Source organism: Momordica charantia (assembly GCF_013281855.1).
Source record: "Momordica charantia cultivar OHB3-1 chromosome 10 unlocalized genomic scaffold, Mcharantia_2.0 BLBB01000010.1, whole genome shotgun sequence".
Lineage (NCBI taxonomy): Eukaryota > Viridiplantae > Streptophyta > Magnoliopsida > Cucurbitales > Cucurbitaceae > Momordica > Momordica charantia.
Genome location: NW_028275158.1, coordinates 10,083,396 through 10,105,458, shown reverse-complemented (window position 1 = coordinate 10,105,458; position 22,063 = coordinate 10,083,396). Strand labels below are relative to the sequence as shown.

The window sequence follows — 22,063 nt, the reverse complement described above, 5'->3', positions numbered from 1 at the left end:
GAGCCAAATTTTTTGTTTCATAGTTTATTGAGTTATTTAAAGCTTGTTTGATTATTGAGCCAAATTTTTTGTTTCATAGTTTATTGAGTTATTTAAAGCTTGTTTGATTATTGAGTTATTTAAAGCTTGTTTGATAACGGCCTCGTGTTTCTCTTTTTTTGTTTCTATTTCTTTTTTAAATTAGAAACAGAAATATGTTTGGTAATCATTTATGTGAAACAAGAAATAGAAACAAAAACATATTTCTGTTTCTAATTTAAAAAAGAAATAGAAACAAAAATATGTTTGATAACTATTTCCTATTTCTTGTTTCTATTTTTTTTTTACAACTTGTAGGGGTGGAATTCAAACCTCCTGCCATCAGAATTTATACCTTATCAAGTTAGCTAATTAAACATATCTGTAAACAGGAAACGGAAATGTTACCAAATAAGGTCTTAATTGTCTTCTCTTTGATTTTTTCAGTTGATTTAAAATATTAGAGGTATTTTCAAATAAGAGAAAAAAGATAAAGTTGATTTGATTTTTTTTAGTAGAACATGTGGGGAGAGACTCTTGATTTAAGATATATGTCAATTAAGTTGATTTGATTTAAACGTGATATATTAAATTTTAGAGGGGGGATCACGATCATCATTTAATCTTGCAATCCTAATTATAAATAAATAAAACACATCTCCTATTTGTCGTACCCAAAATAAAATTAAAAGAAATCATTCTAATTTAAATAATAAACAAGTAAATAAATAAATGTTTAATTATTGTTTTTTGTCTTGTGTTTTCTACTTTTATTCATTTGTTTCTTCATTTTTTTTATCTCATTTTTATATTGTAATACTAGAATAACATTAAGATCTGGATTATGTTTTTCAAAAGTTTTGGATATTGAAACTAATATTTTTATGTTTTAGTGTCTCGAGATCTTAGTTTTTTTCTTTTAAATACTTGGAAGTCGAGTTTTGCTTCCTATATTCCAGATTACCTAAATCCAAGAGACGTAAATAGTTTTCTAACTCACTTGAAGGTTAAATTCTAAGCCTTGTCACTATGACCGTTACTAGGAGTTTTTTTTTTTCCAGATTTTGAATTTGAAAATTTAAAATATAAAATTCCATAAAAAAATGGTATAAATATAACAAAAAGATATTTAGTTCAATTTATAACAAAAAGATGATATTATTAATTATAATAAATTTACCACGAAAGATATTTAGTTGAATCTAAAATATATCAACTAATTTATTAATATATATGTTATAAATTTTGTATAATTATTATTTTACAATATTATATAATTTGTGATATATTGTGTTTTACCCAATTTAATTTTAATAAAAATAAAATGATTTTATAACTTGAAATAGTATATTTATCAAAATATTTATCTTTGTTTTTATTGTAATTTTTCATTTTAAATTTTTAAATTCAATAGTTGAAAAATATTAAAAAAGAATGTTGTGTTCGGGATTTTTATTATTGTAGATCACACAAATATTCATTGAATCAACTAAAATGTTTTTAAAATATCGCTTTTAAATTTGTTTTTCTTTTTTAATACGATGAGTTGAAGTCACAATCTTTTGATTGAAGATATATATCAATTACTATTTAGCTATGCTCGTTTTGTCGAATCAGAACCTTTTAATCATCAGATGGGTCTTAACAATCATGCTCAAGGTGACATTTTTAAATTTTTCTTAAACTTGGTTTGGCCCGAATTGCTTATGCCCCTAGTGAACTATGTTATAGAGCAATTCGGAGTAATTTCAATACTTTTTTTTTTCACACTTTGGTAAATCTTTTTATTTTATTTTATTTTCTTTATTATTATTATTTGAGAATTTTGGTAAATCGTTTTAAAAAATAATTCAATATTAATTTTACAAATTAATTATTAAAAAATTTCAGCTCGAAAATAGTAGTAAAATAATGTATTCATTGTAAAAACACTATATTTGAAATTAAAATTTAATGTATCATTTTTTATTTTTTGTTATTTCGAAAGTAAAGAGGACTATCACAGAACTTTTTTTTTTTAACAAATGACACAAATAAGGTAAGTTTGAAAGTATTTTCAAAAGTAGTGTATTGGATGCGATTTCAGGTATATCGCATTTAATGGCTGCGATTTTAAGCGAAATAGCAATTTTCATATGCGTGTTAAGTCGAAATTGCAGCCAATGACCGCGATTTTATGAAAGTCGCTGTCATTGACAGCGACTTCGGTGTTTTAAGGATGCTGTTGCGATTTGCGACTTCAGTGTTTTAAGGATGCTGTTGGGATGGAAATCGCGTGCATTTGTGCAAGTTATGTCTCTTATATCAATTATTTTGTCAATTGATTTCATGGTAAGAATTGTTGAGTATTGGTCATGATGTTCATTGTAAACCCTCTATTCATGGGTTTGATTCTCACGAATTTTAACTTTTTTTTTCTTCAATTTCTCTTTTAACCTTTTTTAAAATTTTAGATTTTCTCTTTTTACTTTTTGTTTTAATTTTTTTTTCTTTTAACTTCTTTTTATTTTCAATTGTACGTTACCGTTACCTACCTGTGATTCTTTTTATATAAATTATTGTAATATTTAATATGATCTAAGCTTTATTAAAAAAATATGTTCCTGACGAATGTATACTGTTACATATAATAAAATAAATTACATTTTATAGGTAAAATAAATAAAATCTATATAGAAAATAAAAAATAAAATAAACAATATTTTATACGTAAAATAAATAAATAAAATACATAAAAAAATATATAAATATTTTAAATGGAAAGTCATGTACAACTTACACGATTTCATTCTTCAAAGTCGACGTTATCTATGTCATGTTGGCACTTAAATCGCATTCATTGTATGCGATTTTTGACTTTGACTAGCATCTAACCTATTTTTGTCAATAGTTTGAATGTATAAGTTAATTTTGTAATTTTTTATTTATACTACATTTATTTTATTATTACTCTTAAATCTATATTATTTTTGTAATTTATTTTTTAAATTACATTATTCTTAAACTTTCTCCAGGATCACTTGATTTTGATTTATATATTATATGTTTATGCAAGGATATGCACAACAGTGTGTTCCAGATTGTAGCTCGAACTCGGCCTCCGGACCGACCTGGACGCTTGGGCGGACCTGCACAAAAAGGTGAGCACTCCGACGATCAAGTCAGTATAGGTCGGATTCCAAGTTTAGTTTGAGGCCAGAAATCGTCGTCGTACCTGATCGGGGAGTGAGGTCCTCTACTTATGGGTGGTAGTCCCGCTAATCTCGCGATGGTTACATTCGGTAATCTCGGGACCGTCGGTTACACCCGGTAATCTCGGGACCGACGGTTACGCCCGATAATCACGCCGCAGACAGTTGCTCATATCGGCCCCTACCAAGCTCCCCGGCAGGTCAGACCTGGGCCAAGTTCACCTCGGCCCTCATACTTAGCATTTGTCGACGTTAGTGGCGGCCATCTCGGCTATCCGAGCTGGGCATGACTCATGAGCCATCTTGGAGCACCAATAGGGGTCCTCCACGTGTCCAGGGTGTTCCCTTCCCCAAACATTGGCCCCCTCTCTGTCTGGTCCGAGCTCGACCTGGCAGAGAAGTTCATTCAACCTGCTTTGGACACGTGGCGACTTCCTATTCGTGGGAAAATACAACCGTCGCGGAAGATTTATCGTCGGAATATTCAAATATTCCGACGCTTCGGATCTCAGGGAGGATCCTAGCCGCTCGTTGATTACACGTGTACGGTGGGGAAATTCTTCCTACGGGCTATAAATGCCCCAAATCCTTCAGGTCATACCTTACGTTCCCTGAATTCTTGGAGTTCGATCTGAAGGCAGCTCGAACCCTTGGCAGGTCGGTTTCTTCCCTCTCTCTTTCGAACGTAGTTGCCATGTCGTCCTCTATTAGCAGCAACCTAGGATCCGATTTAGCTCGTAGGTTAGACTCCGAGCTCGAGGAGATAGAAAACTTTAGAATCTCCGATGACGGGGAGGATAGTGACGCCTCCACTTCAGGTCAGGGTTTGGAATACCCTTCTAGGATACCTGAGCACTACCTCGGATCCCTTCGTAGGGGGTTCGCTATCCCTGAGAACATCCTCCTCAGGCTTCCGGAGGAGGGGGAGAGAGCTGACAATCCTCCAGAGGGATGGGTCACTCTCTACTTCAAAATGTTTGAGTACGGCCTCAGACTTCCCCTTCACCCTTTTGTCCAAGAATTTCTCTTCCGGACTGGATTGGCTCCGGCTCAAGTGGCCCCCAATGGGTGGGGTGTCATTTTCACTTTGGCCATCCTTTTTTGGCTACGAGCTCGGGATAGTGAGGAGGCCGAGCTGTTTGACGTAGACCAGCTTCTCGCGTGCTTCGAAGCGAAAAGGATAGCTAAGAAGCCCGGTCGGTTCTATATGTGCGCAAGGAAAGGCGCAGGCGGTATAGTTAAGGGGCCGACCTCCATCAAGGGATGGGTGAGGAACTGGTTCTACGCTTCCGGGGAATGGCTCGCAAAGGACGAGTCAGGTCGTTCCTTCTTTGACGTCCCCACTAGGTTTGGAACCTAGGTACGGAGTAGTTCTTGCTTTTCGTAATTTTCTTTTCTGTCGTTCAGGTCTAACTCGAATTTTGTCTTCGTGTAGTTTCAATCCGTCAAGTCCCCGAGCTTACGCAAGCCTCCTTCGACACGCTGAAATACTACAAGGAGCGCTTTCCAAGGGGTAGGAAGGTCGGAACCCTGGTGACCGACGAGCTGCTGCTTGAGTCCGGACTGCTAGATTACAACCCTGCAGTTCGTCCCATTGAATCCTCAAGGCCGAACTCTGAACTTGGTATGCCGAGCTTGCCTCCCCCCTTTTTTCTCTAACCTTGTGTTGACCCCTGTTTTTATTTCGCAGCCATGGTTTGCGGATTTGCAAGCAGCGTGAAGCGCAAGTCCAAGGGCCGAGCCCATGCTCTTGAGGCCGCCCAGAGTTCGAAACCTGCCACCCCTGCCGTGGCAGGGCCTGCCTCGGAAGATCCAGCCCCAGTGATCGAGCTGGAGTCTTCTGGGGGTCCCTCGAGGGAGAAGCGCCCCAGGGATCAGACCGAGGCGGTGGACGTCCCGCCTTTGGGCGAGGAGGTGAGGGAGGAAGCCCCTCTGAAGCGAAGAAGGAAGAAAAAGAAGGCGATCTCCCCCTCGGAAGTCGGAGCTTGCAGGGTCTTGCCTGCAAGTTTCGCAGATCGGGTGGACGATCCTGCGGCCAGGATGGGCGGGACGTCCGACGTGACAGCACGGTTCAGAGTTGAGCAGTCAAGCTCCGGGGTGAGGGACCAGGTGTCCCGCATCTCAGCTGCAAGTTTGGACCGCTGCCTAAGGAGGGCGTCCAAATTTGTGAGCGACCCTGGGTCCGTTCTGCAGAGGACCATCGATTACGCCGCCGAGGTAAGACTAGTGTCCTCATTTTTGCTTAATTTCGCCCAACAGATAGTTCGGTCTAACTTTTTCCTTGTACCGCTTCTCAGGCGTTCGTTGCTTCCATTCAATCGGCTCTGGCTGTAAAGGCCGAGCTGGATGGGAGGGAAGTTCTGGCAGCGAGGGAGAAAGAGGAGTTCTCTGCTGCCTTGGAGGCTGCTTCCTCCACCATGAAGGATGAGCTGCTGAAGACTCACTCTGAGGTGGAGACTTTGAAGGCCGAGGTGGAGTCCCAGGCCGAGCTGCTGAAGAAGGAAGAGGACAGGCGCAAGGCCCAACTCCGAGCTGCCCACGCTATCACCAGGGCTTGGAGAAGGAGAAGTTCCAGCTCCTGAAGGAGAAGGACGACATGCTCCAGGCGCTTGAAGCGAAGGATAAGGAGCTGGAGCATGCGACTGTCGAGCTGGAGACGGCGAAGGAGCGCCTCAGCAATGGAGTCCTATTGGAGGAATCGTTTAGGCAACATCCTGACTTTGATGGATTTGCCAAAGACTTTTCTGACGCGGGCTTCAAGTTCCTCATGAAGGGCATTGCTTCCGACATGCCCGACCTTCAGATCGATCTCAGCGGTCTGAAAAGGAGGTATGCCGAGAAGTGGGCGTCTGGGCCTGGCGGCACCCCTGGCCCCCAAGCGTTGGTGGATCAGTATGTCAGAGATCTGGACTCTGACTACTCCGATCCCGAAGAGGACCAGGTCGGCTCCACTCAAAAGGGCGCTCCTCAAGCAGGCTCTTAGGCGACCACCCTTCACGAGGCTTTTCGCTGTTCTTCCTCCCTTTTCTTTTTTGTTTGTAAATGTCAGGGCAGAGCTGCAAGGTCTATAAGCCTTGGCTCTGCTCTTCATTCAATAAAGAGGCTCCCATTTGTTTCTACTTTGTTGTTGGCAACCTCTTTTCTTTGCTTTTCCTTTGAACTGCAGCTAATGTCACCTCGCACCTCTTACTTTTGAGGTCGCGCCTTTAATTAAAATAATTTGAAAGTTTGAATTTGAATCTCTCTCTAGCATTCAATGCATTGCACCAACTCTGGATTTTTTAACATCGCCCCCTTAACTTAAAAACGTTAAAAGGCTAAAATCCTAAGTCCGTAGCTATTCTTCATATCGTTCCTCGTACCCCCAAGTTCGGAGGCTTGATCATTTTGAACTTTTCACGTCGCCCCTTTGCCTTGAAGGTTTGAATTTTAAGTTCGTCAGTGGTTTTGGCATCGCACCTCGTACCCTTAGGCTTCGGAGGATTGAATTTGAACCAACTGCTGGAATGTGATCGCGTGGGAGTCCGTGGCCCCCATTTAATTTCTGGTCGAACTCGGAAGCATGAAATTAAATCATCACATTTATTCCGATCATAATTCTTTTGGAACAGTCTTTACAGATTCATTGAAAATCCTTTTGGCATTTCAAGGATAATAACGCTTCAGGTGCTCCGCGTTCCACGGGTGCGCGAGGACATCGCCTTTCAGATCGGCCAATATATACGTCCCAGGTCGGACTATGCCCTTGATCTCAAATGGGCCCTCCCAGGCCGGATCAAGGGCACCCACATGCGTTTGGACCCTCCTTAAGACCAGATGTCCGACCTGAAAGGCCCGAGGTCGAACGCGGGCATTGTAATGTCTGGGCATTCTACCCTGATATTCCGCCAGGCGTAGCTGGGTCATTGCTCTTCTTTCTTCCAACAAGTCGAGGTTGAGGAGCAGCTCATCCTCATTTGTCGTAGGCTCGTAATGTTCTACTCTGTCAGATGGTATGCCGATCTCAACCGGGACTACAGCTTCAGAGCCGAAGGCCAGGGAGAACGGGGTCTCACCCGTCGACTCTCGTTGGGTGGTCCGGTACGACCATAGAACCTCTGGTAGCTCCTCGGCCCACCTGCCTTTCTTGGAGTCCAGTCTAAGTTTGATGCCTTGCTTGATGATCTTGTTGACTGCCTCCACCTGCCCATTTGCTTGCGGATGTGCGGGGGACGAGCTAAGATGACTTATGCCAAGTTTGCTGCAAAAGTCTTTGAACTTGGCGTTGTCAAACTGCTTCCCATTGTCTGTCACTATGGCCTGCGGTATACCAAAGCGACATATGATATTTGTCCATACGAAGGACGTGACCCTAGATTCCGTTATGTGGGAGAGCGCTTCGGCCTCGGCCCACTTGGTGAAGTAATCCACAGCAACCACAGCGAACTTGGTCTGGCCTTTACCCAAAGGGAAAGGACCAATGATATCTACCCCCCACTGCGCGAATGGCCACGGGGCTGAGATGAGGGTGAGCAGCTCGGGAGGTTGGTGGATTATGGTTCCGTAGCGTTGGCAATTGTCGCAAGTTCTAACGAACTTCTTGGCGTCCTGGCTGAGAGTCGGCCAATAGTATCCTTGTCGGATCACTTTGGCTGACAGCGACCAGGCGCCTGAGTGATTGCCGCACACTCCTTCGTGGATCTCTCTGAGGACGTACAGGCCCTCTTCAGGGGTTAGGCATCTCAATAGAGGCAGGGAAAAGCCACGTCGGTACAATGTCCCATCTCGGACCACGAACCGAGCTGCCCGCCTTGCGAACTTTCTGAGCTCCTTGGGGTCTTGTGGTGAGTTGCCCCTAATGAAGTCCGCGATCGGGTCCATCCATGAGGATTCTGGAGCGCCGATCTCCATCAGATCTGGCTCTGAGATTGAGGGATTATCTAAGATCTCGACGGGGACCGACCTGGCCAGGTCGGTCTCGTACGCCGATGCTAACTTGGCCAAGGCGTCAGCATTAGAATTTTCTGCTCGCGGAATCCGGCTTACTTCGTAAGTTCGAAACTGGACGAGGTACGATCTAACCTTGCCCAAGTACTTCTCCATTCGGGTGTCTTTGGCTTGGTACTCGTCTTTGATCTGGCTCACAACTAGCTGGGAGTCACTGAAGACCTTAACACAAGAGGCCCCCAATGCTCTAGCGATTCGCAGGCCGGCAATAAATGCTTCATACTCAGCCTCGTTGTTAGAAGTCCGGAAGCCGAATCGCAAGGCATACTCAAATCGCTCGCCCCCTGGTCCGAGCAAGAGGACCCCGGCTCCGCACCCCTTTTCATTGGAGGATCCGTCGACATAGACTGTCCAAGGTAGGTCGGACTCGCTGAGCTCGGAGGGTGGTGTGAGCTCGGCTATGAAATCTGCTGCTGCTTGTCCTTTCAACGTAGTTCTGGGTTCGAACTGGATGTCGTACTCACTTAGCTCTATTGCCCACTTCATTAGGCGTCCAGAAGCTTCCGGCTTATGGAAGATACTTTTTAGGGGCAAGTTAGTGAGCACCACCACCGTATGGGCTTGGAAGTATGGTCTAAGTCGTCGGGCCGAGGTGACTAAAGCGAGAGCCAACTTCTCCATCTGAGGGTATCTAGTCTCGGCTTCGGTCATAGCCTTGCTTGTGTAGTAGACCGGGTTTTGCCGCGCTTCCTCTTGCCTGATTAGGGCCGAGCTGACGGCACTGTCAGACACTGCTAAGTACAATTGGAGCTTGTCCCCCGGCATGGGCTTGGCGAGCAAAGGTGCCGAACAGAGCTAGCTCTTCAATTGCTGGAACGCTTGCTCGCACTCCGCTGTCCATTCAAACGGCCCTTTCTTTCGTAGAACTTTGAAGAAAGGAAGGCACTTATCTGTCGACCTTGAAACAAACCGGTTCAGGGCCGCAATCCTGCCATTGAGGCACTGAAGCTGCTTCAGCGTTTTAGGTGCCTCCATCTCGATCACGGCTTTAATCTTTTCGGGGTTGGCCTCGATTCCCCGGTTGTTCACCATGAAGCCAAGGAATTTTCCCGAAGAGACTCCAAAGGCACATTTAGCCGGGTTGAGCTTCATTTGACATGCCCTCAAGACCTCGAAGGCTTCGGTCAGGTCGGAGAGATGCGACTTAGACTGCTTGCTCTTGACAAGCATGTCGTCCACATACACTTCCATATTCCGGCCGATCTGCTTGGCGAACATTTTGTTCACCATTCTCTGGTAGGTCGCTCCTGCGTTCTTTAACCCGAAGGGCATGACCTTGTAGCAGTACAGACCTTGGTCTGTTATGAAAGCGGTATGACCTTCATCTGGGACATGCGTCTTGATTTGGTTGTACCCAGAGTAGGCGTCCATGAAGGTGAGCAGTTCGTGCCCGGCTGTGGCGTCCACGAGCTGATCAATCCTCGGCAGTGGGAAGCAATCTTTCGGGCATGCCTTATTTAAGTTCGTAAAATCTACGCACATTCTCTACTTGCCGTTAGATTTTTTAACTAATACAACATTGGAGAGTCACTCGGGATACGAAATTTCTCTTATGTATTTAGCTTTCAAAAGTTTGTTAACTTCCTCAACAATTACATCACTCCTCTCCTTGTTTATAGGTCTTCTCTTTTGTTTCACAGGTCGGAATGATGGATCTATGCTGAGGCGATGCGTCATAATTCGCGGGTCTATGCCAGGCATGTCCTCATGGGACCACGCAAAGACGTCCGAGTTGGATCTGAGGAAGTGGATTAGCTCCTCTCTGTCGGTGGCCCCCAGCTTGGTTCCTATGCTTACCTGCTTTTCGGGACTAAGCAGAGGAACAAGCTCTAGCTCCTCAGTGGGTGCGGCAAACTCCTTCCTCGGCAGGTCGGCCTCGAACTCGAGCGTCCCATCCCTACCGGCGAGAGTTTCGAGGACGCAGACCGATGAGCCTTTGAGTGCGGAGGCATAACACTCCCTCGAAGCGGCCTGTTCTCCTCGAACCGTGCCCACGCCATTGGGGGTGGGATACTTCAAAACTTGATGAAGTGTTGAGGGAATGGCCCGAAATGAGTGGATGATGGGTCTCCCAAAGATGGCGTTATAGGCCGATCTACCGTCAATTACCACGAACTCGGCCATTTGAGTGACCCGAGTTCGGTCCTGCCCCAGCGTGACCGGCAAGTCGATGCAACCCTCTGGGATGACCGATTCTCCAGAGAACCCAACCAGCGGTGTCGGGCTTCTCTTCAATTGCGACCTCGTCCATCCCAAGGCGAGGTAGGTCGGTAAGGATAGGATGTTAGCGGATGCGCCCCCGTCTACCAGCACTCTCCTGACCACCACATGATCAATCAAGGGAGCAATCACAAGTGCATCATTGTGGGGCAGGTGGACCTCCTCCAAGTCTGCACCGTCGAAGGTGATTGGGCAGGTCGGCCCCTGCTCCCTGATGATGCACACCTCGCGCCTGGCTGCATGGGCTAACTCCTTTCTTTTATGTCCGGACTGACCCCCGCTTGGCCCTCCAAAAATGGTATTGATGACCGCAGGTCGGTCAGTGCGCCGGGGCGGCGTCCTTGAACGCTTTCGCTCTTCCTTTTTCTCTACTGAGCTGGTCCTGGGCTTTCCCACAAATTTCTTGAAGTAGCCATCTTGAATTAGATCCTCAATTTGGCGCTTCAACTTCCAGCAGTCTGACGTGTTATGGCCGTGCTCCCGATGGAAGCGGCAATACTTGTCCTTACTGCGCCTCTCCAGGGCTCCCCGAAACTTCTCAGGACGCTTGAGTAGTTTTTCCATTCCAGATTCCTCGATGTTTGTTAGGATCTCGGAAATTGGAATCGTGGTCGGGGTGAAGCGCTCATAAGGTTGGCTCCTGGTAGGTCCGTTCTCCGCCCTTCGATACTCAGCTCGGCCGCTGGAAAAGGATCCCTTGTCCTTGGACTTGGGACCTGCCCTTTCTACATCTTTCCCACTTCTGCCCCGGCCGATCTTTCGCTCCGGTCGGCCGGTTTTGGTTCGGAGAAGCTCCTGTCCATCGATGACTTTCTTCGCCTTCTGAAGCACCTCGGAGAAGGTGGCCGGGGCCTCCTCTCCAAGTTTCACCGTGAGGGCTTCGTCGGCTAGACCGATGAAGAAATAGCACATGGCCGAGTCATCGGAGCAGTGTGCAACCTTCAACTGCTCCTCCTGGAATCTGGTGACATATTCTCGTAGCGTCTCACCCTCCTTCTGCCTGATGGTGGCGAGGTGGGTCGCTGTCTTTTTGTCATAGTGCCGAGAAGAAAACTGGGCGAGGAACTCCCTTCTCAGCTGAGAGTAGGTTGAGATCGACCTGGCTGGCAATCTCCGATACCACAATCGCGCGCTGCCAGTAAGCGCGATCTGAAAGGCGCGGCACTTGATTGCGTCTGATGCCGCTTGGAAGTCCATGAGGCCTTCAAAGACCTCAACATAGTCCTTGGGGTCCTTCGTCCCGTCATAAGGCTTCACGGTAGGAGCTTTGAACTTCGGAGCGATTGGTGTTTCCAAAACGTCCGAGGTGAAAGGCGATTCTCCCAAGTCGCCATCGTTCAATGAATCGTCTTGCTGCTCACATTTGGCCTTTAAGGCCTCCACCTGAGCATCGAGCTCCCCCCTCAGCTGGTCGAACTCCTCCCTTGTGATTATCCCTGCGGGATTGTGAGAGGATTCAGCCTGCTGGTTGGAGCTCCTGTGTGAGCGGGATGGTGACTGCCCTTTTCGGAGAGACGAGCCTCTCTTTCTGTTGAGATGCTCACGGAGGTCTCCCCTCTGGCGAGTGTACCCCTCGCTCTCGTTGTCTTCGGGACGTTCCTCCTCGGCCGGGCCGAGGTGGGAACCCCTTTGCTCGCGTACGTCAACGCGCGTCACTCGATTTTCAGATCGGGACCCTGCGCCTGCAGCTAGCATCATTTCGTTATACATTTCCTCCATGGAGCGCATTTGTGTGCGCATTGCCTCCATCTCTCTCTTGAGCGCATCAAAGTTCTCGCTTGTTGGATCCGGGGCTGGACCCCGGGCGCCCTTCTTAGAAGTCCCACCTCGGCCACGGGTGGCCTTGGACGTCCTCGGGTGCGCAGGCGGTAGGGCAGGCGTGGTGATCCGTGCCGACCTGCGGAGAGGTTCCGTTACTAGGCCGTCGTTACCTTGCCCCTCTACCGCTGCTGCTCCGACCTCCCTCTGGTGGGCATCGCTGGCAGCTAGAGTCATTCGATCTGTCGTATTGGTCGAGTTCGCTGGTTGAACCATGTTCGCTCGCGTGTTGGTTTAAAAAAACTGGGGTGACTTAGATTGTCCTTCCCACAGACGGCGCCAAATGTTTATGCAAGGATATGCACAACAGTGTGTTCCAGATTGTAGCTCGAACTCGGCATCCGGACCGACCTGGACGCTTGGGCGGACCTGCACAAAAAGGTGAGCACTCCGACGATCAAGTCAGTATAGGTCGGATTCCAAGTTTAGTTCGAGGCCAGAAATCGTCGTCGTACCTGATCGGGGAGTGAGGTCCTCTACTTATGGGGGTGGTAGTCCCGCTAATCTCGCGATGGTTACATTCTGTAATCTCGGGACTGTCGGTTACACCCGGTAATCTCGGGACCGACGGTTACGCCCGATAATCACGCCGCAGACAGTTGCTCACATCGGCCCCTACCAAGCTCCCCGGCAGGTCAGACCTGGACCAAGTTCACCTCGGCCCTCATACTTAGCATTTGTCGACGTTAGTGGCGGCCATCTCGGCTATCCGAGCTGGGCATGACTCATGAGCCATCTTGGAGCACCAACAGGGGTCCTCCATATAAATATTTTAAATGGAAAGTCATGTACAACTTACATGATTTCATTCTTCAAGGTCCACGTTATCAATGTCATGTTGGCACTTAAATCGCATTCATTGTATGCGATTTTTGACTTTGACTAGCACCTAACCTATTTTTGTCAATAGTTTGAATGTATAAGTTAATTTTGTAATTTTTTATTTATACTACATTTATTTTATTATTAGTCTTAAATCTATATTATTTTTGTAATTTATTTTTTAAATTACATTATTCTTAAACTTTCTCCAGTATCACTTGATTTTGATTTGTATATTATATATTATATTAAATGAAGAACGTAACCCATCGCTGATAAAAAGCGAAAAAATTAAGGCGATTTTTGAAATTAAAAAAAAAAGAAAAAAGAAAAGCCTCTCGTCCCAAAAATCTTACCGTTGGAGACCCTGAAAATCAATATTTATGATATTATAATAATATTTTAGATAAATATTTCCCTTATTTATTTCCTTATTTCCTTTTCCTTATTAGCCGCGGGTTTGAGAATATACATATAAATATCTCATTCTCATTCCACAACCACAACAGAACAATACTTATCAGAATTCAGAGCGGAGCGTCGCTACTATCTCTAACAATTTTCTTGTTGCGTTCGTCGATAATTCGTGAAGTTTGATCGATGAAGAAGCTGGAGATTGAAGTCCCGTCCAAAGGCTCCGGCGATGGCGAGGCCACTAAATCCGAGAGTTCTGATAATTGTTTTAGGTATATCGAGGGAATTACAGAGATGGAACTTGAAGCTCGGATTACTCGCCTCGAGAATTTGGCTGCAGAGCTACACGCAGCAAGATTTCGCAATCGCAACGCCTCTCTGTCTCCTAAAGGAAGCTCCAATAACATTCGAAGATGCTCCTTTTAATTCTCATTCTTTCTATCAGTATAATCGGTTCGATTTCCTGATCTTGATTTGCTTTTCTGCGATATTTCTTTTGCGTTCTTTTGATCTCAATACTATTTTGTTGTTCCGAAACCCTAATTTCAAGGGAACAAATGTATCATAAATTAGAAATCAAATTCAATCACTATTTTTCACCGTCATCTCGATGGAGTGCTTCTGATTTCCAGAAGTTCCTTTTCTTGTTTCACCAATTCGAATTTTAAAGTTTACGTCACCAATTTTTTAGAATTAAAAACAAAATATTTTGAGAGTTGAATAACCAAAATATAAGTAGCACTAGCACTAACCAAAATAATTTATTTTAGTGAAAAATAATCAATTTTTACTTTTAGCTTGGGATGGTGTATATTTTACCTAAATTTTAAATAACATTGGATTGAAATAGATATTTCAATTTTTATCCGAAGTTGAATTTCTACTTAAATTCACTTACTAAAAATATCGCTAAATTCACTAATTCCATTGAAGTCTTACACGGAATTGCTCTATTAATGCACCAAATTTACTACTGAACAAATCTTGCGAAACTAAATCAATTTCAACAAAAATATAATTACATTGCTTTCTTTCTTTTTAGTTTCATTCACACATATTTTTTGATTTATTAATTTTTTTAGAGAACATATTTTATAATTTATTAAATGCTTGTAAGAATATATATATATATATATATATATGCCTATAAGAATATATGTATAGATACATACATACGGCTTACATTTTTCACCCACTAATATATTTATGATTTTTCAAATTGAAAGTATGTTAGAAAGTAATGGCAACACTGACAGAAATTTAAGAAAAATATTGAACATTTATTTAAGTTTTTAAGGTGAATATCAAAGTCTAACGTACTATTTTATGAAATTGAAAATTTATGATAAAAAATAATACACCTTACAAAGTTCAAGGGTAAAAACACTTCAATCTTCACCGAACAATCTTTGAAATCTGATTCGCTTATAGCAATTAAAATGATTGTGGGAGAAATTCAAGATCTAGCCTTCTTGTGCTCACTTCCTCAAACGTTTATTAGCTTTTGCAAGATGTTAGAACAGTATTTGTCTAAAATGTAGCCTAAGTAACACCTCTATTATTTAATGAAGTATTTTTTCATACGTGGGTGTGGGGATTTGAACTCTTAATGCTTTGGTCAGAATCAAATGTTAATTACCACCCAGCTAAAATTGGAATTGAATAAAAAAAGTTAAAAAATTAACTTTTAACTTTAATATATAAATAATAAAATAACATTAGAGCATGATTTTGTCTAAAAAAAAGGAAAAAAGAAGAAGAATATGATGATTTATTTTAAACCTCGTTTGTTTGTTTTTTTTTTTCTTTTAAATTTTGTCTAAGCATCCTATATGCTCTCTCTCAAGAATTTGAGAACGCCGTTGAGCCTCCAATTCGAGTATTTTATAATGGGTCGAAATCCGGTTTGCTGCAAAGCAAAAAAATGGAAAATCTTCGGGCAAAGAAGCGAGGGGAACGCCTATTTTGGCTCTAACAAACTCGTGAAAATGGGGGAAGTAACCACTCACCCATCTCCCAAAATTAGCAGATTGGACTCAGTCTCTCTCAAATCCAAACTTGGTGGTTTTCGGACATGAAGAAACAAGAGAAAAAAACGAACACGATGGTAAAACTTCAGTTCCTTTTTCCCGAGAAAGACCAGAAAGGAAAAGAAAAGAAACGAAGACAAATTAAACATCTGGTTTTTCCGGGAAATAGCTGTTTTTTCACGTTTATCTCTTCTGTTGAATCCCCCCATCTCATCCTCTTAGAAAATCCTTTATCTCTGTTTTATGGGGTTGGAGCTGAAGACAACATTTGCCTTTGTTATGTGCTGATTTTTCCCCAAAATCACTTTTCCTGCTGTTCCATGCAACATTTTGACTGCCATTTCTGTTTCTGACCTTGTAAATAAACGGGAAGATGAATTGCTTTCAATGTTGCATGTCCGAGGAGAAGGTCAATAGGAAGTCTTTGAAAAAGAGCATTAAGGAGTATAATGACACCAAAACTTTAGCCTCTTTTGCCAACATTTCCTTCAAATCTGGTACGCTTTGTCCCTTGGCATTCACTTGTTTGGCTGCAATTCATTTCTCCATCCCAAATGGGTTCTAATCTTCCTTGTTCCATTATGGTATTTGGGCTTTGAATCGTTCTTTATATTAATTTCTTATATACACACCTAGAAATCAATTTATCTTCCTTGTTCCATTATGGTATTTGGCCCTTGGCATATGCTTTGAGAATTGGATGGATTGATGATGCCTGTAATATTTGGACCCTGTTGCTAGACAACATATTTTATAAGATCCTTGTGTTAAGACTTTTTTTTGCTAGCTGTTTGAAATTGTTGATCCGAAAAAATTGACTGTAAACTTGCAGATAGCAGCAGGCGAAGGTACATAACTGAGGAGATAAAGAAGTTAGGAAAAGGAAACATCTCAGCCCAAATTTTTACGTTTCGTGAGCTATGTGTCGCGACGAATAACTTCAACCACGAAAATCTGTTGGGAGAAGGTGGTTTTGGAAGGGTTTACAAAGGCGTCATTGAGGCCACGAAACAAGTACACCATGACACAATCTTTACTTTAATCATCATCTGTGCAACTCGTATATTGATTTGTGTTTTTTGTATCATCTTCCTTAGGTAACGGCCGTGAAGCAACTCGACCGAAATGGGTTTCAAGGAAACAGAGAATTCCTTGTAGAGGTTTTGATGTTGAGCCTACTTCACCATCCCAATCTTGTTAATTTGGTTGGATATTGTGCTGATGGGGACCAGAGGATTTTGGTTTATGAGTTCATGGCCAAAGGTTCCTTGGAGGATCATCTTCTTGGTACCATTTCCGACAATTCATCAAAATATATTAGAATTCCCATATGAAAACATCCCAGCTCGTAGATAGTCCTCTAAAAACATTGTAGTTAACTGCATATTTCATTTCAGAAAATAGAAAACCAGGTGATCTCAAACATCGGATTTATAACAGCCTTTACGTGTTTTTTAATGTAAATGTTTCACTTTTTGATAACCAAAATCCAATTCGATGCCTTGAGTTTTCTTTTATCCATCTCTTGAAAAAACTGAAGGTGATTTATCTTGAGTTTGCCTTACCAAAATTTTCTATACTGGGTTCTGAAGTTGGAGCCTCTTACTCTCAGATATAGCTTCAGATAAACCGCCTCTGGACTGGAAGACAAGGATGAAAATCGCCGAAGGAGCAGCAAAAGGACTGGAATACTTGCATGAAACCGCCAATCCTCCCGTGATATACCGTGATTTCAAAGCTTCAAACATATTGTTGGATGAGGAGTTCAATCCAAAGCTCTCTGATTTTGGTCTTGCAAAGTTAGGTCCCACTGGGGATAAATCTCATGTTTCCACTAGAGTGATGGGAACCTATGGTTACTGTGCTCCTGAATATGCCCTTACAGGACAGTTGACGACGAAATCAGATGTCTACAGTTTCGGTGTCGTGTTTCTGGAGATAATCACTGGAAGAAGAGTTATAGACAATGCAAGACCAACAGCAGAACAGAATCTAATTACTTGGGTATGCTTTTATATGTAGCATTAAGTTAATGTTTTACAATTCTTGATGCTATTATGGACATTTCTTCGATATTTGATCTTGATATTAGTGAAGAGATATTTAAATTTGATTTTGTGATATGTGATGTAAATGCTGATATCTTGATCCAAATTTTGAAGAACTTCTTTAAACTTCTTATTCTGTAACATCATCAGTATTGATATTTTTGTGTACGACACCAAACTACGAATTCAAAAACTCGAACAGAAGATCTATATTCCGAACTTTTTTAGCCTTGGTTAACTCTCAACCATGTTTACTTCATTGCAGGCACAGCCACTATTCAAAGACAGAAGGAAATTTACACTAATGGCAGATCCAAAGCTAGAAGGAGATTACCCAGTGAAGGCTCTGTATCAAGCTCTGGCAGTGGCAGCCATGTGTTTACAAGAGGAAGCAAATACTCGGCCATTGATCAGCGACGTGGTTACGGCTCTTGAATATTTAGCCGCAAACAAGGATGTTGATGCAGACGTAGATGGCGAATCAGATTCGGGATCCGTGTCAGGATCGGAATTGGGATCAGGTTCAGCTTCTCCTGATAGAAGTAGTAATAATGGAGATAAAAATGTTGATGTGGAGGGTGATGGGAGGTGATTTGGAAATTTGACTAAACAGATAAAAAGAGACATTGTGCAGCTCCTGAAAATTGTAAATGGGGAAAGCTTGGCTCCCCTTTTCCTTCATTCTTTGTAATATTTCCAATATGACAAGGCCATTTTAAGGATATTGGAGTAAATGTGCAAAATGAAGTTGTAATAAGTGAGATGACGTAAATATTCTTTGCATCTTCGTGTTTGGGAGTTTTAAGGTTATGGGGTAGAAATTCGAACTCATGATCTTTTGGGGGAAATTGGGGTTTTTGACCCCACCAATAGTTCAAATTGGATAAATGAACCCCTTTCAAAAAAACCTAATTTTTGACCCCATCTCTACTTAATTTTGAACCCACCTTTAGTGAAAAGACAAATATACCCTTATTTATGATACATTAACTTCCCCATTAACTTCCACCCAACCATTTCACCAAACTTTTAACCTCATATTTTACTTATGTTTTGAGTTTGAAACAATCCAAAATTTTCACACCATCCAAACTCCTCACAGATCACGTTTTTTAAAATCCGGGAAAGAAACATTGTCACGTGTTTGATCATTGTCCCCACACTATCTAAAATTGTTGTCCCCACATTTTCACATTTGAAGAGTTAGAGGTACGTTAACAAAAAAATTTCTGAAATGATTTGAAATATTTTTCATTCATACATTTTCACTTGGCTTCTTGGAAAAAGAAAAAAAATGCAGTCGGTATCCCGGACCAAGTATTTTTCAAGAAAGATGGTTCGGGAGTGAACCGGGATACATCCCGGACCAATCTTGAAGCACTGTGGTTCGGGATATGTCTTGGACCAAGACTGGTCCGGGATATGTCTCGGACCGGTCCGGGATGGTCCGGGATGACATGTATTTTGTTATTTTTTTACCACTTTTTTTTGGACGATATTCTTATCTCACTTGACTTTATCTATTTGCAGGATGCCTTGTGTTTTCATAACATTTGGTGGAGAATGGAACGATAGTGAAAAAGATTACGTTGGTGGTCGCACGAGAGGATTTACAGTGGATAGTACAACCACGTACAGAGAATTTCTAGGTCACGTGTATAGATTGAGTAATATAAACCCCCTTCAGTTCGATATTATAATTAGACGCGTATATCATTTTAAAACTAAAGTTTGTGTAATGAAGATAACTGACGACGATGACCTGAATTTTTTTTTAACTGGTGAAGATGTTTCTGAATCGCCTATATACATATCTACTACGCCAAAGCAGGTACATGAGAATGAAACGTACATGCCTTCTTTCCCATATCATGTAGGCCAAAACGTGTCATCGAGTTGTATGCCCACAGCTTGTATTCCCCCATTCCAGAGACCCACAGATTCGGTACATTCATTTCCTTCCTCATCATCGAACCCCTCTTCTTCCCAACAACCACACCCCTTTTACGGGCATTTAGGTCATGATATGGCGGGTTTAACACCATTGGAATCAGATGTTGTTCCATGTAACCTAGGAGATGACAGGGTATGTAATTGGAATGTGCCGGGATTATTGAATGAAATCAAGATGAAAGTGATGAATCGTATGACCCGTTGGGAGAGTCAGAAGAAGGAGACTATGAAGCAGAATTTGTGAATGATGACTATGACGATGCACTTGATGAAGAGTCTGAGCCCGATGTGGAACAGGTACATGCTGAGATTCGTAGGGATGAAGCAACGATCCAACAAATGGGGTGTGATGGTCTCACTGGACAGCCTAATGATGAGAAGTTGCAACTCATAGTACAGTCTTCTGGAACAAATGATGTTAAGGAGGGCGAAGTATTTGATACGAAGAAGGAGTTGAGTTTGAGAATGCATTTAGTTGCAATGCGGCTGAATTTTCAGTTTAAAGTAAAAAAGTCGACACCGGAACTATATATACTACGCTGCGTTGATACTAGTTGCACCTGGAGACTTCGAGCTACAAAGCTGAGGGACTGCAATCTGTTCAAGATAAAAAATACTATAGCATCCATACATGCAACGGTGGAGTTTTGAAATAGGATCATAGGCAAGCCAAGAGTTGGGTGGTCGGACATCTTGTCCAAGCAAAGTTTACAGACGTCTCCCGCACGTATAGACCAAAGGACATAATACAAGACATGAGGAAGGAGTATGGTGTGAATTTAAGTTATGACAAAGCTTGGCGGTCCAGTGAAGAAGCACTTCGACTTATTAGAGGGGATCCAGCATCGTCATACGGTCTACTACCAGCTTATGGTGAAGCATTAAAAATCATGAACCCAGGTACAATTTTCGAATTGGAACTGAAAGATGGAAAATATTTCAAATATGTCTTTATGGCTTTGGGTCAATCGATTAGAGGGTTTCTGGCTTGTATTCGACCAGTGTTGGTTGTCGACGGGGCCCACCTAAAAGGGAAGTTCAGAGGGGTATTGTTAACAGCTTCTGGTGCGGATGCGAATAACCAGATTTACCCTGTTGCATTTGCTATTGTCGACGGTGAGATTGTAGCATCATGGGTATGGTTTATGACTCAATTAAAAGGTGCGCTCGGCGTAGTGAACAATTTGGTTTTCGTTTCCGATAGACATCACACCATTTGTAAGACAATTGACAAGGTATTTCCCACTGCATTTCATTGCTTTTGTATACAACATATTAAGATGAACTTGTTAGCAAAATTTAAAGTCGATGCAAAGGCACTCGAGGAACTATTTCTAAAAGCTGCGAAAGCATATCGAGAGTCTTATTTCAACTCAATCTGGGCTCAACTTGGTGCGTACCCTGGTGTGAGGGAGTATCTGGATGACATTGGAAAGGAGCGTTGGGCTCGTTGTTTCCAAACAGAATTGAGGTACACACAGATGACCAGTAATAATGCGGAGTCCGTGAATGCCCTCTTTAGACACGCGCGTAGATTGCCAGTAACTGCGTTATTGGACCATATCAGAGGTCTGTTACAGACTTGGTTCTACGATCGACGGATGCTTGCCTCTTCCCTATCAACCATATTGTCCGACTACACAGAAAATAAGCTTGCTGAATACTCGGACAATGCCAGGAGACACGTTGTAGTGAACATCGACCAGTTTCATGTCCAGGTATGTGATGGTAACTTTGACGGGATTGTTGATTTCAACACTAGGACATGTAGTTGTCGGGAGTTTAATTATTTTAAAATTCCATGCTCTCATGCTATTGTCGGGGCGATGATGCGAAACATAAATCCGTACACTTTGTGTGACGAGGCATACACGACGAACTCCTGGGTAATGGCTTATGCAGAACCAATATTTCCAATTGGCCACGTCTCAACGTGGAACAGTTCTCCAGATTTTGTCGATACACCGGTAGAAGCACCAGATATGGTTCCTAGAGTTGGCAGGAGGCGGACAGTTAGGATTCCTTCCACGGGCGAGGTGCGCCAAACACGTAAGTGCGGTCGGTGTGGTACATCGGGGCACAATCGCAAAACATGTAATGAACCTCTTAACACAGCGTGAATGTATGATGTATTGGTAACTTGTTGGTTTTTCATAAATTTGTATGGTAACTTGTACCCCAAGCAACCAACCATGCATTGGTAACCCTATGTGTTATATTATTATTATCATTATTAATGGGGAGGTTGTATTTGAATGTGTCATTCATGTATGATGCTAGAATAATGAACCATGATATAGAAACAATATCGAAAATGCATACTATTCAAAAAATGGGACGACGCGCCCACATCTGTACAGCGTACTGACGCCTAAAATATACAATATTATCTTGGGTTAAAGTGTCCATATTTGACCCGGTGGCATCGTACTCAAAATACCGGACACAGAAAATCCCGCAATCAGTCGTGCTACTCTATTGTGGTACGCGAACCCGACGCACCCTCCACGGCACCACTGGCAAGTCGGGTCGAACTGAAAATATCCCGCTATGATGCAGCAGC

At 42.8% G+C, this 22,063-nt stretch overlaps 2 protein-coding genes across 2 annotated transcripts; both read left to right on the top strand.

The window, feature by feature from the left end:
- Window positions 1-15,582: 15,582 nt before the first annotated feature.
- On the top strand, window positions 15,583-18,330 carry LOC111019005 (putative serine/threonine-protein kinase PBL23). The gene is made up of 5 exons (XM_022295288.1): window positions 15,583-15,996; window positions 16,332-16,513; window positions 16,597-16,786; window positions 17,112-17,503; window positions 17,813-18,330. The coding sequence occupies exons 1-5, from the start codon at window positions 15,873-15,875 to the stop codon at window positions 18,137-18,139; spliced, it is 1,215 nt and encodes a 404-aa protein (XP_022150980.1). The 5' UTR covers window positions 15,583-15,872; the 3' UTR covers window positions 18,140-18,330.
- A 1,925-nt stretch (window positions 18,331-20,255) lies between these two features.
- On the top strand, window positions 20,256-21,620 carry LOC148208516 (uncharacterized). The gene has a single exon (XM_088119092.1). It carries the CDS (start codon window positions 20,256-20,258, stop codon window positions 21,618-21,620), a length of 1,365 nt encoding a protein of 454 aa, XP_087975218.1.
- Window positions 21,621-22,063: the final 443 nt, after the last annotated feature.